A 13259-nucleotide genomic window follows, 5' to 3' on the forward strand; every position below is an offset into this window, starting at 1 on the left:
AGGATCGCGCCCTGGGCCAAAGGCAGGCGCCAAACCGCTGCGCCACCCAGGGATCCCCCCCCCCCTTTTTTTTAAGTAATCTCTTCACCCAACGTTGAGTTTGAATTCACAAGCTCCAGATCAAGAGTCAAATGCTCCTCTGACTGAGCCAGCCAGCCACCTCCAACCTTCCTCTTCTTTAACCACTGTCGCACTTTCCACCATCACTGCTCTCAGAGTAAAGAGAAGCCTCCCTACTTGTCTACCTTTATGCTGTTCTTTCACTCTGCAAACTCATCTATCTCAAGGGTTCTGCTTTGTCCCTGCTCCCTCCTCTCACAGACTTCCATACATTTTGTCCTATACAACTTCTGAAAGGATACTGACCTCCCCCGAGGGTTTGGCTGCCTCATCACACTGTTATCGATCACTGCTTAGAGGCGAGCAGCACCCTTCTGCAGGTGGGTAGGAAGGCGGAGAGACCGAGGGTGGGGGTTGAGGGTGGTCAGGAAGGGAGGAGTAAGGATTCAGACTGAGGAGGGGAGAGGGTGGAAATGTGTCATGAGTTTCCTCAAAATCGGCCCCAGCCCTCCTGAATTCTGAATCTCATCATTTTCAGTGAATGAATTCAGATGATTCACTTCCCCTCATTAGCCCTTTATTTTCCTCTCTGTGTAATGGAAAGGGAAGTGCTTGCACTTGCTTTAAAGACCAAGAAGCATATAGAATCCAGCTTGGAGGAGCCACGAGCACATGAAATTATACATCATTGGGGCTAGGGATATATGTTGGTTTTCTTCTGAGCAAAGTTTTTGAATAACTAACTCCTGGCTGCATGTATGTCCTTAAACATCATTTACTTCTTTGGCAATACCTATTAGTTTCCCGTTTCCATTTTCAGCCCCTTCCTCCTGGGTATCCCCTCTAGATTCCAGTTAAGCAGCCATTGCCATCCAGCACAGTAACCTAAGCAGAACTTTTGGGACCAGAACTTAGCTTTGGTTCCTGGAGGGTACTCAAAATCTAGATCTGGAAAGCCATGACCAAGACTCCTTTAAGGTCACAAGTTCCAACTGAAGAAGTAACTGGGTTTGGGTTAACGACAAAGAAAATTTTAGCCAAAGCTCAAAATATTCAAGCAGAGATCTCAGCTAACTGGCTTGGGTGGGGCTAGGAATTGGGCCAGAGATTGTGAGGCAGGGAACGGGAAGAAAGAGTAGGGGTCAGAGGCTGAAGCTGGAGGGACCAAGTTGGCTGCTCTGTTTAGGGCATGACTGACGACAGAGTATAACCTCAGAGTGCAGTCCCTGGGCTCTTTGCTTTCCATGAGTAAGGAAGCAAGTATGTGGTTTCCTCTGCCCTACTCGGTCCACTCTTTCCGCAGGCTGCTGGGGGCCTAACAGTCCTAGCACTTCCCCTATCATGTTTCAGGACCCACTGTGACAACAGCATCTTTTCCCTGAGCACTAAACTAAACACACAGAGGAACATCAGACCCAAGGAAGCTATGTGACCAGCATTCGGTGCCTCCTTCCCAGAATTGCAGAGGAATCTGTCTGCCTTGGGTGTAGGGGAAAAAGAGAAGAGCTTCAGACAACAGACAATGGAGAAGGGGGGAGGGAATGGGAGTCAGGGTTATGGGTGGTGAGCAGCACATGCAGCTGGCCAGTTGCTGGGAACTGTTGGCTAAGGACACAGCATCCCCACTTAACTGGAATTCTGGGATGCACTCCAGAGATTGCTGGTCTTCTGGACCAGTACAGCCATAGTCAGGAAGGCAAGGCAGGCACTCGGGGTAGGAATTGTAGTTTACAAAGTTCATCCTTCTTTTTTCTTTTTCTCTTTCTTTCTTTCAGAGAGAGAGAGCACATGTGTGCATGCATGTGCAAACAGAGGGAAGGATAGAGGGAGAGAGAGAGTCTCAATCAGGCTCCACACTCCGTGTGGACCTGGGCTTAATCTCACAATCCTGAGATCATGACCTGAAATGAAATCAAGAGTCAGAGACTCAACTGACTGAGCCACCCAGGTGCCCCAGAAGTTCATCCTTCTCTCTCTAGTATCTAGAACTGTACCTGTCACATAGTAGGCTCCTGATCAATACCGGGTACATAGGGGCACCTGGGTGGCTCCGTGATTGATCATCTGCCTTGGCTCAGAGCGTGATCCCTGGGTCCTGGGATTGAGTCCCGTGTTGGGCTCCCCGCAGGGAGCCTGTTTCTCCCTCTGCCTGTGTCTCTGCCTCTCTCTCTCTTTCTGTGTCTCTCATGAATAAATAAAAATTTTAAAGTCTTAAAAAAAAACACTGGGTACATAAAGGAGCAAACGGATGCTTTCACGCACAATCATGATCTCATTCAATCTGCAAAGTGAGGCACAAGCAGAGCAGGCGTTGCCTCCTTTTGCACATTGGGAACTGAGATCAAGAGAGTTAAGTGTCTTGCTTCAGATTATTCAGCTAGGATGTGGCCGACCCGGGGCTAGACACTGTACTCTCTATATAGTAACACGCTGAGCATTCTTGGTGTAGCGACCCAGGAATATATCCTGTGACTTGACGTGAACTTCCCTTTAGGTCCTGCTGGTCAGAAAATAGCCTTTTCAGGGGCCCAGTTTCCTGGATATAGTCTCAGGGCCAAGTTTAGACTTCCTGGTTCCCTTTGCACACCTGACATCTGCCTGATCTTTTATGAGAAGCTTCTGGAAAGGGGGCCCCTCCACCAGTCTCCATTGTCACATCTTACTGGGAAGTTTGGTCCCCTGAACCACAGAGGCGAGGGCTGGTGGTGTGACTCTGAGGGTCAGAACAGAATGAAATTCGGGGATCCCTGGGTGGCGCAGCGGTTTAGCGCCTGCCTTTGTCCCAGGGCGCGATCCTGGAGACCCGGGATCGAATCCCACGTCGGGCTCCCGGTGCATGGAGCCTGTTTCTCCCTCTGCCTGTGTCTCTGCCTCTCTCTCTCTCACTGTGTGCCTATCATAAATAAATAAAATTAAAAAAAAAAAAAAAAAAGAACAGAATGAAATTCTGAAATTATGTTCCTTATTCTCTCACCCTTGATAAAAACTTCAGATAGCGAGCTCACCAAGTTAGTTCCCAGAACCTAGGCAAGCAACTAAATCATACTACACCAAGGGTTCCCCAGGAACTAGGCACCCATAGCCCAGGGAGTATTCTGGAAGGCAGTCTCCAAAATCAGCAAGAGGGCTCCCTTGAGCTGGGACATTATATATCATCTGACCCTCATCTTCACAGCATTCTGTCTTGTACCCCGGTTTTGTACCCCTCTCCATGGAGGCAGTGAGGTAAAAAGCATGGGAACAAGGATCAGAAAACCTGGGTCCTAGTGCTGGCTTTGTCACACATCAGTCTGTATTTTTTTCTCCACCTCCTTCTTCTCATCAGCAAAGTGGGAATAATGCTTTCCAGCTATGCCACAAAGAGGAATAATTTGTATCAAAGTGCTTTTTAGGGGTATCCCTGGGTGGCTCAGCAGTTTGGTGCCTGCCTTTGGCCCAGGGCATGGTCCTGGAGTCCCGGGATCGAGTCCCACGTCGGGCTCTCTGCACGGAGCCTGCTTCTCCCTCTGCCTCTCTCTCTCTCTCTCTCTCTCTCTGTCTCTCATGAATAAATAAAAATCTTTTTTAAAAAAGTGCTTTTTAGCACAAGACAGTATTATTTTTTTATGGCAAGAAGAAAAGAGAGTAGGGGAACTTCCAGAGTGACCCAAAGCTCTCTGTTCTCACTTGTTTGCTGATCCATTCCTCATAAAGCACCTATGTGAACAAGGCACGTGCCCAGGCTGAGAGGAGACAAAGACTTTGAGGATGTGATCCCTGCCCTCAAGGAATTGAAAAGACTAACACAGTTGTGCACCAGAAGATGGACACAGAGATTTCAGAGAGCACCAAAGATCGCAGAGTGGAAAGAAAGCGGAGTTGGAGGCTTCAGTATTGTTCAACCAGGAGAAGGGACCACAGGGGGAAGGAAGGGGAAGAAAAGTGTCAGCTGCATAACGGTCTCCAAGCCTCTTTGTCCAGGAGGAAATGAGGTCATCCTGCTCTCAAGAATCAGCATGACAGCCTCCAGCCAAGTAATCTAGAGTCATGAGAGCTGTTGGGGGTGCTCTGTGAATCATGACAGTATGCTGGGAATTTCCTGATACCCAGTCTAGTAGTTTCGGGGTAAGTCCTCAGGCTGCAACATCTCTGTTTACATTTTGATCACATTTATTTGCAATTAAATCCAAACAAAACATGCTACAGTCCTCTCCAGGAACTAGCAAGGCCAGCTCTGAGACCTATCGCCTCTCTGATTCAGTCCCTTCCCTGAGATGTTGGCAGCTCAGCTGGGCACAGAAAAACTCTCTACAGAGGATGATGGGTCCCCTTCCTCATGAAAGCTGGATGGTTAACCGGCACTTTCCCCAGGAGAGGCTGGCATCCTGAGGCCTCTGTCAGGAGCAGAACAAAGCAGCTTTCCTCTTCCCTCCTCTGCTGCCTTCCTCTTGCCCCTCTCAAGTGGATCCAGACCCAACGTGCAGGTTTGCCAGGCAGCAAAACGCTGTAGGTTCAAGCAGAAAAAGGGACCAAGCCTTGGGCCAGGCTTTAGGGCCCTAGTGAGTTATAGGGATCGGCCCTCTTTTCTCCCATTACTGGGGACAGTCCTTCTGGGTAGCAGGAAGTGACCCCAAGCTCTGGTTCCCAACCTTAGGGGAAAGGGATGGGGTGGACTGAACCTCAGAGTCCCTGCTTTGCTTCTTTACCTATGTCTGAGGAGGGCAGCCTGGGTGGCTCAGAGGTTTAGCGCCGCCTTTGGCCCAGGGCATGATCCTGGGGTCCTGAGATCGAGTCCCACGTCAGGCTCCCTGCATGGAGCCTGCTTCTCCCTCTGCCTGTGTCTCTGCCTCTCTCTCTCTCTCATGAATAAGTAAATAAAATCTTTAAAAAAAAAAACAAACACATGTCTGAGGAATATGTGCTTGTGCACGTCTATACAACTATGTGCCCTTGCCCAGGGCAGGAAGGGCGGGTGGAGTCCTTTACACATGGTTTGTCTTCCTGGAGGCCAATCTGGTTTGATAAGCAATCATTTTTTATCTTACTAGAAGCAAGGCTTTATGATGAAGTCTGGAATACTAAGTACATATGTGGTTTTTTTTTTTAAAGATTTTATTTATTTATTCATGAGAGACACACAGAGAGAGGCAGAGACACAGGTAGAGGGAGAAGCAGGCTCCATGATGGGAGCTGGATGCGGAACTCGATCCCAGGACTCCAGGATCACACCCTGGTCTGAAGGCAGGTGCTAAACCGCTGAGCCACGCAGGGATCCCCAATACATATGTGTTTTTTAAAAAAATCTGTAATTACGTTTTTGGAATGAGTGATACAAAGGTATGTTTTCAAAAATGTAAACAGCATAAAAGGGCATACAGTGAAAAATAATCTCATTCTTGTCCTCCAATTCCCCAATCCCTCTCCTCAGATGTGAAAACAGAACTTCTTACCCCTCCACAGCTTACTGTCAGGGTTAATGAGGCTTTACTAGTGTCTTTATCAATAAAGTATACTCTGGCCCCAGCAAATAAAAGGATTGTTTGTTATAGGAACTTTTTGAAACATCCATCAATACTTCAATAGAAAGCATTGATAGTTTGTGCCCTTAGACTTTGCTCTCACAATCCGGTATTCCTCATCCAACCCTTATCAAGCCCTCACTTTCAAAGACCACTCTTAAGTCAAACTGCAAGAAAAATCCGACCTTGCCTACAAGCTGCCCCTGCCAGCCACTACCAAAGGCCCTTTCCTTCAGAAGCAATAAACTCGCTTGTCTTATCCACTGGTTGGATTGATGAATTTTGGGAAGCTCCTATTTGACAGACACATCCCCTGTTAGCAAGACTCACCGAGTCCGTGTCACATGCATTTTCTTTCTTTTCAAAGATTTTATTTTTAAGTGACCTCTTACAGCAACCTGGGGCTGCAACTGGCAACGCAGAGATGAAGAGTCCCACGCTCCCCGCACTGAGCCAGCCAGGTGCCCCTGTCACCTGCATTTTCACGTGGAGAAAGAGACTTAGCTCTAGGAGCCGCGCACTAGGTCCCTATACCCCGGGGTCCCGGTCACTCTCTTAGGCAGTGGGGGGCCGAAGGTGGGAAGACTGGAAAAGAGCTGATTTAGGGGATCTGGGAAGAGACAGCAGAGCCGGACGGAGGAGAGTCTCGCTAGTGCAGTTCGGGGCGCTCTCGGCCTGGGGTGGAGCCGGGGCCAGGTGAACGGGAGGAGGGGCCGAGGGAGTTAGATGCCCCTCGATCCCTCTGTTCAGACCTCGCTCGTCCCCTGCGCTGGGGGCCGCGCTGCGCCCCGCTCCCAGCCGAGGCCGTGGAAGCCCACGGGTCCAGGTCGCGGCTGTCCCCAGGGAAGCCGAGGGAAGGAAAGGGTTGGGGAGATCCCAGGCTGGGGCGGGGCCAGGGCCGGGGCGGGTCCTGATATAGACAGAGCCCCGCAGCCTGCGAGCGGCACAGCGCGGCCCCCGGAGCCCCAGAGCCTCGCGGACTGTCCGAGCCCCAGCGGGTCCCTCCGTCCCGGCTCCGCGTCCCCCCGCCGCAGCTACCGGTGAGTGCAGGCCGCCCCGACACCCCCCCACCCAGCCCCGGCCGCGCGGGGTGCCCGGCCCGGCCCCGCCGAGCCTGAGTCAGCGCTGCCCGCGCCGGTGCGCCTCGCCGGGCATCCCCCCGCGGGGAGCCCCGCCCGCGCCCCGGCCCTGCCCGAGCTGCCGGCACCCCCGGCCCGCGTCCTCGCTCCCCCGCGTCCTTCTCAAGTTGACCTCTCCCTCCCGAGCAGAGCCGCCGCCCGGAGCCTCAGCCCCGCCACCATGAGAGCCCTGATGACGTGCCTGCTCCTGGGCGCCCTAGTGGTGAGCGACTCTCGAATTAGCGGCTTTCCCGCTCTGGCTCCCCGCGGCCCGAGGGGGGCGGGGGGCGGCCTAGGGGGCCGGAGTGCCCCGGGTTCCAGCAACCGCGGGGCCGGACCGCGTCAGGGGGAGGAGGACAGATGTGGCCGTGAGCATCCTGACGGCTCAGGGAGTTCCCACTTTGGGGCAAGGGGGGAAGAAGCCCCAGAGACCGCGCCAGCCTCCTTGCCGGCTCTGTGACGCCGGCTTGAGTCCATCCGTTTCTCCCTGCTTGAAACCTATGATCTTGCACTTGAGGGCTAGTTAGATGTGAACAAGGAGAGGACAGAGGGACACGGAGGAAAGGGTGAGATTTGGGATTGGGGCCAGTGTTTCCTCATCTTTGAGGCCCAGGAGCCTGGGACCTTGGATGAACTTCTCCTCGCCTCCATCTCTTCCAGGGCAGCCATGAGTTTCATCCAGTGTCTAGCGCATGTGAGTATCCACCCGTTGCACAATATCTGGCTGCACAGACCACTTGCAGAAGCCTCAGGGGGCGGCCCCTCCCAGACGGCGCTGCAGGCCTGGCTCCCCCCTTGCTGCTCCTGCGCCCCCCCCCCCTTGCTTACCCTTCCATCTCTGTGATCTCCAGCAAACTGCAGCTGTCTGAACGGAGGAACGTGCGTGTCCTACAAGTACTTCTCCAACATTCAGCGATGCAACTGCCCAAAGAAATTCCAGGGGGAACACTGTGAGATAGGTATGGGGATCCTGACTCTAACTGGGGAGGAGGGGGCACCAGAGACTTGGGGACAGGGAGGATGGGCAAGGTGCAAGAGCAGGCAGGAGTCAGGAGCTGGAGGTGGAGCAGGGAACATCTTCATCCCTGTGTGATATACACAGTGGAGCATAAACACATGCTGTTTCGTGAATCTGTGGTTGCACAAATGTGCAATGAGGAGGGAAGGAAACCCTTTCTAGTGCTTTCTGCCGGGCCTGAAATCATGTGAGGCCTGATAGGCTCTCTAAAATACCTGTCTGAATTTCCTCTTCTTTCTAATATCTCTCATCCTCCCATTCTTCCTTAGATACATCAAAAACCTGCTACGAGGGGAATGGTCACTCTTACCGCGGGAAGGCCAACACCAACACCAGGGGCCGGCCCTGCCTGGCCTGGAACTCCGCAGCTGTTCTTCTGAAACAGTACCATGCCCTCAGACCTGATGCCCTTCAGCTGGGCCTGGGCAAACACAATTACTGCAGGTGAGGTGGGAGCAGCAAAGAGTCTCTAGCCCCACAGGGACCCTGTTACCATCCCCTATATTTCCGGAGTGCTGTCCATAAGCATGAGAATAGCAAGGCCTCTGGCTGACTTTTCCCTGGAGGGGAAGAAAATGCATTCTGGGTTGGAATGACACTCCCCCCAACCTCTCTGTGTTACCAGGAACCCGGACCACCAGAGAAAGCCGTGGTGCTATGTGCAGGTTGGCCTGATGCAGCTTGTCCAGGAGTGCACGGTGCAGCACTGCTCTTTTGGTGAGTGTCACTGACCTGTTTATGACAGTCAGGTGGAAGGGGACAAACTTATGTGTCCCTTTATCCCATCACAAGAGGGTGGAGGAGGGAGGCCTGCCTGGCCTTGAAAAACTGGGAGGTCAGAGGACAAGACAGGGACACTATCCTACTTGCCTCCCTAAGACATCCTTTTCTTTCTTCTCCAGAAAAAAATCCCCACTCTCCTCCAGAAAAAGCAGAGTTTCAATGTGGCCAGAAGGCTCTGAGGCCTCGCTTTAAGATTATTGGTGGAGAATTCACCACCATCGAGAACCAGCCTTGGTTTGCAGCCATCTACAGGAAGCACCGTGGAGGCTCTGTCACCTATCAGTGTGGTGGCAGCCTCATTAGTCCTTGCTGGGTGGTCAGCGCCACACACTGCTTCATGTAAGTCCCTCCGTCTCTTCTCCCTGACCCTCCTGCCTTACCCCCAAAACATCCCATTCTCCTTCCCAGCAAAGGATTCCACTTAAATTCCACCCCCCTTAAGTCCTCTCCATGCAGTCCATGGCTTTGGGGACAAGTCGTGCTCTGAGGTTGCTGTGGAGGGGAAATGACAAGATCTCATGAGATCAGACTATCTGACAAGTCTCCCCTCCCACAGTAATTCCCAGAAGAAGGATGACTACATTGTCTACCTGGGTCGGTCAAAGCGTATCTCCAAAACATTTGGGGAGATGAAGTTTGAGGTGGAAAAGCTCATCTTGCATGAGGACTATAGTGCTGACAGTCTTGCTCACCACAATGATATTGGTGAGTGGAAAACCCTTTTCTGCCATAAAGATGATGATTGGAGGAAGTGGGGTCCAAGAAGAGAACCAAATGGGAGATTGAGGTTGTTAGGGGGAACTGAAGATCCTGTTTTATATAATAAAGGGACATATGTGAGGGGCCTGCTGCTCCTCTGTAGGAGTCCTTGAATTTCCAAACATTTAGCCTCATCTAGATGTCAATGGCCCCATGTGCGTATGACTTGGGCTGAGAGGCCCCTTCTTTTGTTGGATGCAACCTCTGCCTGTCCCAGGATCTGGAAATTCAGCAATGGGCTGAATTTAGCTCATCTACCTCAGCCACCCATACATCTGTATGTAGCAGCCCTGGCTGGCCGAGTCTTATGTCAGCAGCTGGAACAAAGCCCTTGAGGAATGGGACAGGGGAGACTTGTTTCAGGTAATAAGCTATCAGCAGACTTTCCAGGATGACCTCTGTCCCTAACTGATTTGGGGATAAACATCCAATCCTTCAGCATTTGGAGGGGAGAGACGGTGACCGCCTGACCAGGTAGAGATCTTTCCCCCTGACCTCTCCTGCTTCCCTCTTCCCCCTTCAGCCTTGCTGAAGATCCGTTCTGATGAGGGCCAGTGTGCACAGCCATCCAGGTCCATACAAACCATCTGCCTCCCTCCATCACGTGGTGATGCTCATTTTGGTGCAAGCTGTGAGATCAGTGGCTTTGGAAAAGAGAATTCCAGTAAGTGACATTTGGGGCTGGCTGAGAGGGTCCTGGGGGAGTCTTGTCGCCTGGAGGTGAGCTCAACTTGAACAAGAGAGGAACGTGGAGATAGAGATGGGAGCATTGTGGAGGTAGCAGATGGGTTTAGGGATGGAATGGGGAGCACTGTTTAGGGAGTGATGGATCATTAAGGTAAATAGATAGGGGGTAAGAGGCTATACATGAGGTAAAAGCTCAGATTTGGGACAGAAAGAGTAAAGGCTTTCCCTGACAGGAGCACCTTTTCGTCTCCTCCCTGGCCAAGGGTCCCGTGGGAAGGTTGAACAGACACATCTTCATGTAAACTTCTCCTTGTTTACTCCATCTAGCTGACTATCTCTATCCAGAGCAGCTGAAAATGACTGTTGTGAAGCTGGTTTCCCACCAGGAGTGTCAGCAGCCCCACTACTATGGCTCTGAAGTCACCGACCAAATGCTGTGTGCTGCTGACCCAGAGTGGGAAACAGATTCCTGCCAGGTGAGAGTTCCAGCCTCTCTTCCTGTCACCCCCAGAACTCCCCAGGGCTCGTGAGCCTGTCCCTGCCAACTTTGGGGAGCCTCTCTCCAGCCAGAGCCCCAAGAAGTCAGAATTAGGAGCTCAGGCCTTAGACAGTTTAAACTGACCTTTATGTGTTTACCAAACAGTTGTGAGCCTGGCTCTGTGCTAGGCACTTCAGGCTGGAGACAGGAAGGAAATAAGGCCATAAAAGAGGAGAACAATAGAAAAATAATGCTACTCAGTGCTCAGGGCCTGGTATAAATTGTAAATGATCAGATGTTGGGGAGCGAGGGGTGAGTGCCAATTAGGTGGTCAAGAGGGGAGGCTTTAAAGAGACTGTGACTCTGTAGGCATCTGAGGAGACGGGGAAGAAAGGAGAACATTGCCACTGAAAGATACAAAAATGAGAATGAGCATGACATATTCCAGGATGGGGAGGAAAAGAACCTGAGAATGAAGATGGAATTGTGGCAGATAGCTGGGCTTTGTAAGCCAAGCAGAGTATTTTAAACTTGATATGGTAGGAAATGCGGAATCACTAAGGATTTTAAAACTAAGAAACTCTCTCTTTCTCTTGGGGATGACTGGGTGATTGGGTCAGATGGGCCCCTCTTCACTTTTCCCGGGGCTCACTTTCTGTGTCTTTGACTTAACAGGGAGACTCCGGGGGGCCCCTGGTCTGCTCTACCCAAGGCCGCCTGACTCTGACTGGGATTGTGAGCTGGGGCAGTGGATGTGCCATGAAGAACAAGCCAGGCGTCTACACAAGGGTCTCACGCTTCCTGCCTTGGATCCACAGGCACATAGGGGAACAGAATGGCCTAACCCTCTGAGGCTCCCCAAGGGGCCAAGGGAAGAGAGGGGTCCACCCACTCCCATGCTATCATTTTTTGCTGTAGAACCATCTGCATCAGCTCTCTATAAGGAAGGAACTGAGGAAGATAGGCTATTACAGAGATGATTTTGCTTGTACTGCCCACCAGAGTGAGCAGCAATAGCTTGATCTTCAGATATAGGCCTGGGTGCTGAGTGCCCAGATCTCTTGAGGCCAGGATGGAGGAATGGCCCTGACCCAGGATGGTATTGACCAGTTGTTTGTCTTTCTATGAACTAAAGCCTCCTGGAGTGAAAAATGCCATTTTCTGAGCATAGGTAGAAAGAGAGCCAGCTCCCCCAACAGCGGGCATTCATTCATGAGGCCCACTGTTGGGAAATGAATAATTTCTTAATTAGGAAGTAGAACAGAACAGAGGTCTCTTGAGGGAGCGTGGCCACTGTTGAACAGTGGCTTGGGGAGTGGAGACACTAATGACTTGATGGAAAGGCTCTGACATTCCATGAATGTATCAGGAAATATTATATATGTGTGTATATGTTTGCACACTGGTGCACAGGCTGAGTGTCAGTGTGTGTAACAGCTAGTGTTCCTGAGTTTGACTGCAAGTCTAGATATTTCCCTAAACTGAGTGTACTTTGATGTCACATAAAATGGTCTGGAGAGGTCACTCCTAGGGCCTCTTGGGCCTCTCATGTGATGATGCCTATGAATGTATCATTCTGGGGCATGGCCTGTGACCAGCACTAAATTTTCAGTTTCATTTTTACATAGATGTTCTTTCTTGGCCAGTTATCCCTTCTGACCTTTCAGCTGAGTTTATCCAATCCTCACTGGGTGAGGTGAGGACCACTTGTGTACACTGAATATTTAATAATTATATTCTGCTATTTTTATTTATATCTATTTTTGTAATTTTGAATAAAGATCAATAAAATGTGATTTTTCTGAAGACTTTGGTTCCTTCTTGGTACTTGTATGAGAGGGAGTTGGGAAGCTTAAAAAGTGGAAAATAATGGTGGTGGCATATACCCCAGAGTTTCTTGGGGGCTGAATCTCTGGACTTAATGGGGCTTTGGGAAGTAGAGTCTAGAAGAGTTATAGAGTAGGTCCTCCATATCACATAAGCACATGGTGTGCAGGCTTGATATCAACTGTCAATTCCCTCCTTAGACTGATGCCTTTGTACAGTGCACATCTTGTACAGCTGTACACAGTGATCCGCTAGGATAGGCCCCACCATATTCTCTTCACCCTGCTCATAATAACCCTGGGGCTGACCTCAACCAAGCAAAACACCTGCATGAGTGCAAATTGCTGATCTAAAACCCAGCCCAGCTTGAGTGTGGCATTCAGGGAACAGAAAACAATTTCCCATCATCTGTGTGAGGGTCTGGTGCTAAGTTTTCTCAGTGTGTTAATGGAGCTCATGACCAGTCACTGCTATCCCAAATATTAGGGGACTCAGAATCTAGAGCTAGGTGGTATCCTAATGGAGGTGGCCACACATTTTGAACCAAACATTGACTTCTGGAGAACTGGAGTGTAGAAGGCAGGTGGGGAGATACAACTGGATGGTAAAATGTTGAAATTTCCAAGCTATGTTAATGGGTTTTGGCAGTGTTTCTTAACCAAGTCACCTAAGAACCTTTTAAAAAATATATACATGCCAATGCTCCACCCATAGAGATTGTGATTCAGGTCAGGGCTGGTGCCAGGTCTTGTGAGTTTAGAAAAATTCCCCAGAGGTTTCTTTTTCTTTTTTTTCCCAGATGTTTCTGATAAGCACTCTCGATTGAGATCCTTTGGGGACAACTGGCCAGATTACCTGAAGGTCCAAGTAAATTCAAGATATGGTCAGAATGTGTCCTCTGCATGAATAGTCAGTTTTTTGAGTGGAGTTTAAGGGTGCAATGTCTCGTGGGCTTCCGATTCAGAGGCTCCCTAGACCTTGGGCAACTGGCAAGCAGGAACCCAGAGTATTTTGCTTTTAATCCCTATAAT

General features: G+C 50.6%; 1 protein-coding gene and 1 long non-coding RNA gene across 2 annotated transcripts; one reads left to right on the forward strand and one right to left on the reverse strand.

Moving 5' to 3' along the window:
• Positions 1-4202: 4202 nt before the first annotated feature.
• Positions 4203-8387, reverse strand: LOC140632024 (uncharacterized). The gene is made up of 3 exons (XR_012029532.1): positions 7505-8387; positions 5889-6032; positions 4203-4543 (listed from the first exon to the last, which is right to left on the reverse strand). It is a non-coding gene; the product is annotated as an uncharacterized lncRNA (long non-coding RNA).
• Positions 6440-12207, forward strand: PLAU (plasminogen activator, urokinase). The gene is made up of 11 exons (XM_072823610.1): positions 6440-6598; positions 6827-6899; positions 7337-7370; positions 7528-7635; positions 7964-8138; positions 8320-8411; positions 8597-8816; positions 9034-9182; positions 9760-9900; positions 10251-10399; positions 11077-12207. Exons 2-11 carry the CDS (start codon positions 6858-6860, stop codon positions 11251-11253), a joined length of 1287 nt encoding a protein of 428 aa, XP_072679711.1. The 5' UTR covers positions 6440-6598; positions 6827-6857; the 3' UTR covers positions 11254-12207.
• Positions 12208-13259: the final 1052 nt, after the last annotated feature.

The sequence above is a fragment of the Canis lupus genome, chromosome 4, assembly GCF_048164855.1.
Source record: "Canis lupus baileyi chromosome 4, mCanLup2.hap1, whole genome shotgun sequence".
Lineage (NCBI taxonomy): Eukaryota > Metazoa > Chordata > Mammalia > Carnivora > Canidae > Canis > Canis lupus.

What these genes read in the sequence shown, in the direction of transcription:
- PLAU (XM_072823610.1), top strand. Translation starts at nt 6,858, where the DNA reads ATGAGAGCCCTGATGACGTGCCTGCTCCTGGGCGCCCTAGTG. An exon ending in GGGGGAACACTGTGAGATAG is followed by an intron (nt 7,636 to 7,963) that starts GTATGGGGATCC and finishes ATTCTTCCTTAG; the next exon opens with ATACATCAAAAACCTGCTAC. An exon ending in GGTGCAGCACTGCTCTTTTG is followed by an intron (nt 8,412 to 8,596) that starts GTGAGTGTCACT and finishes TTTCTTCTCCAG; the next exon opens with AAAAAAATCCCCACTCTCCT.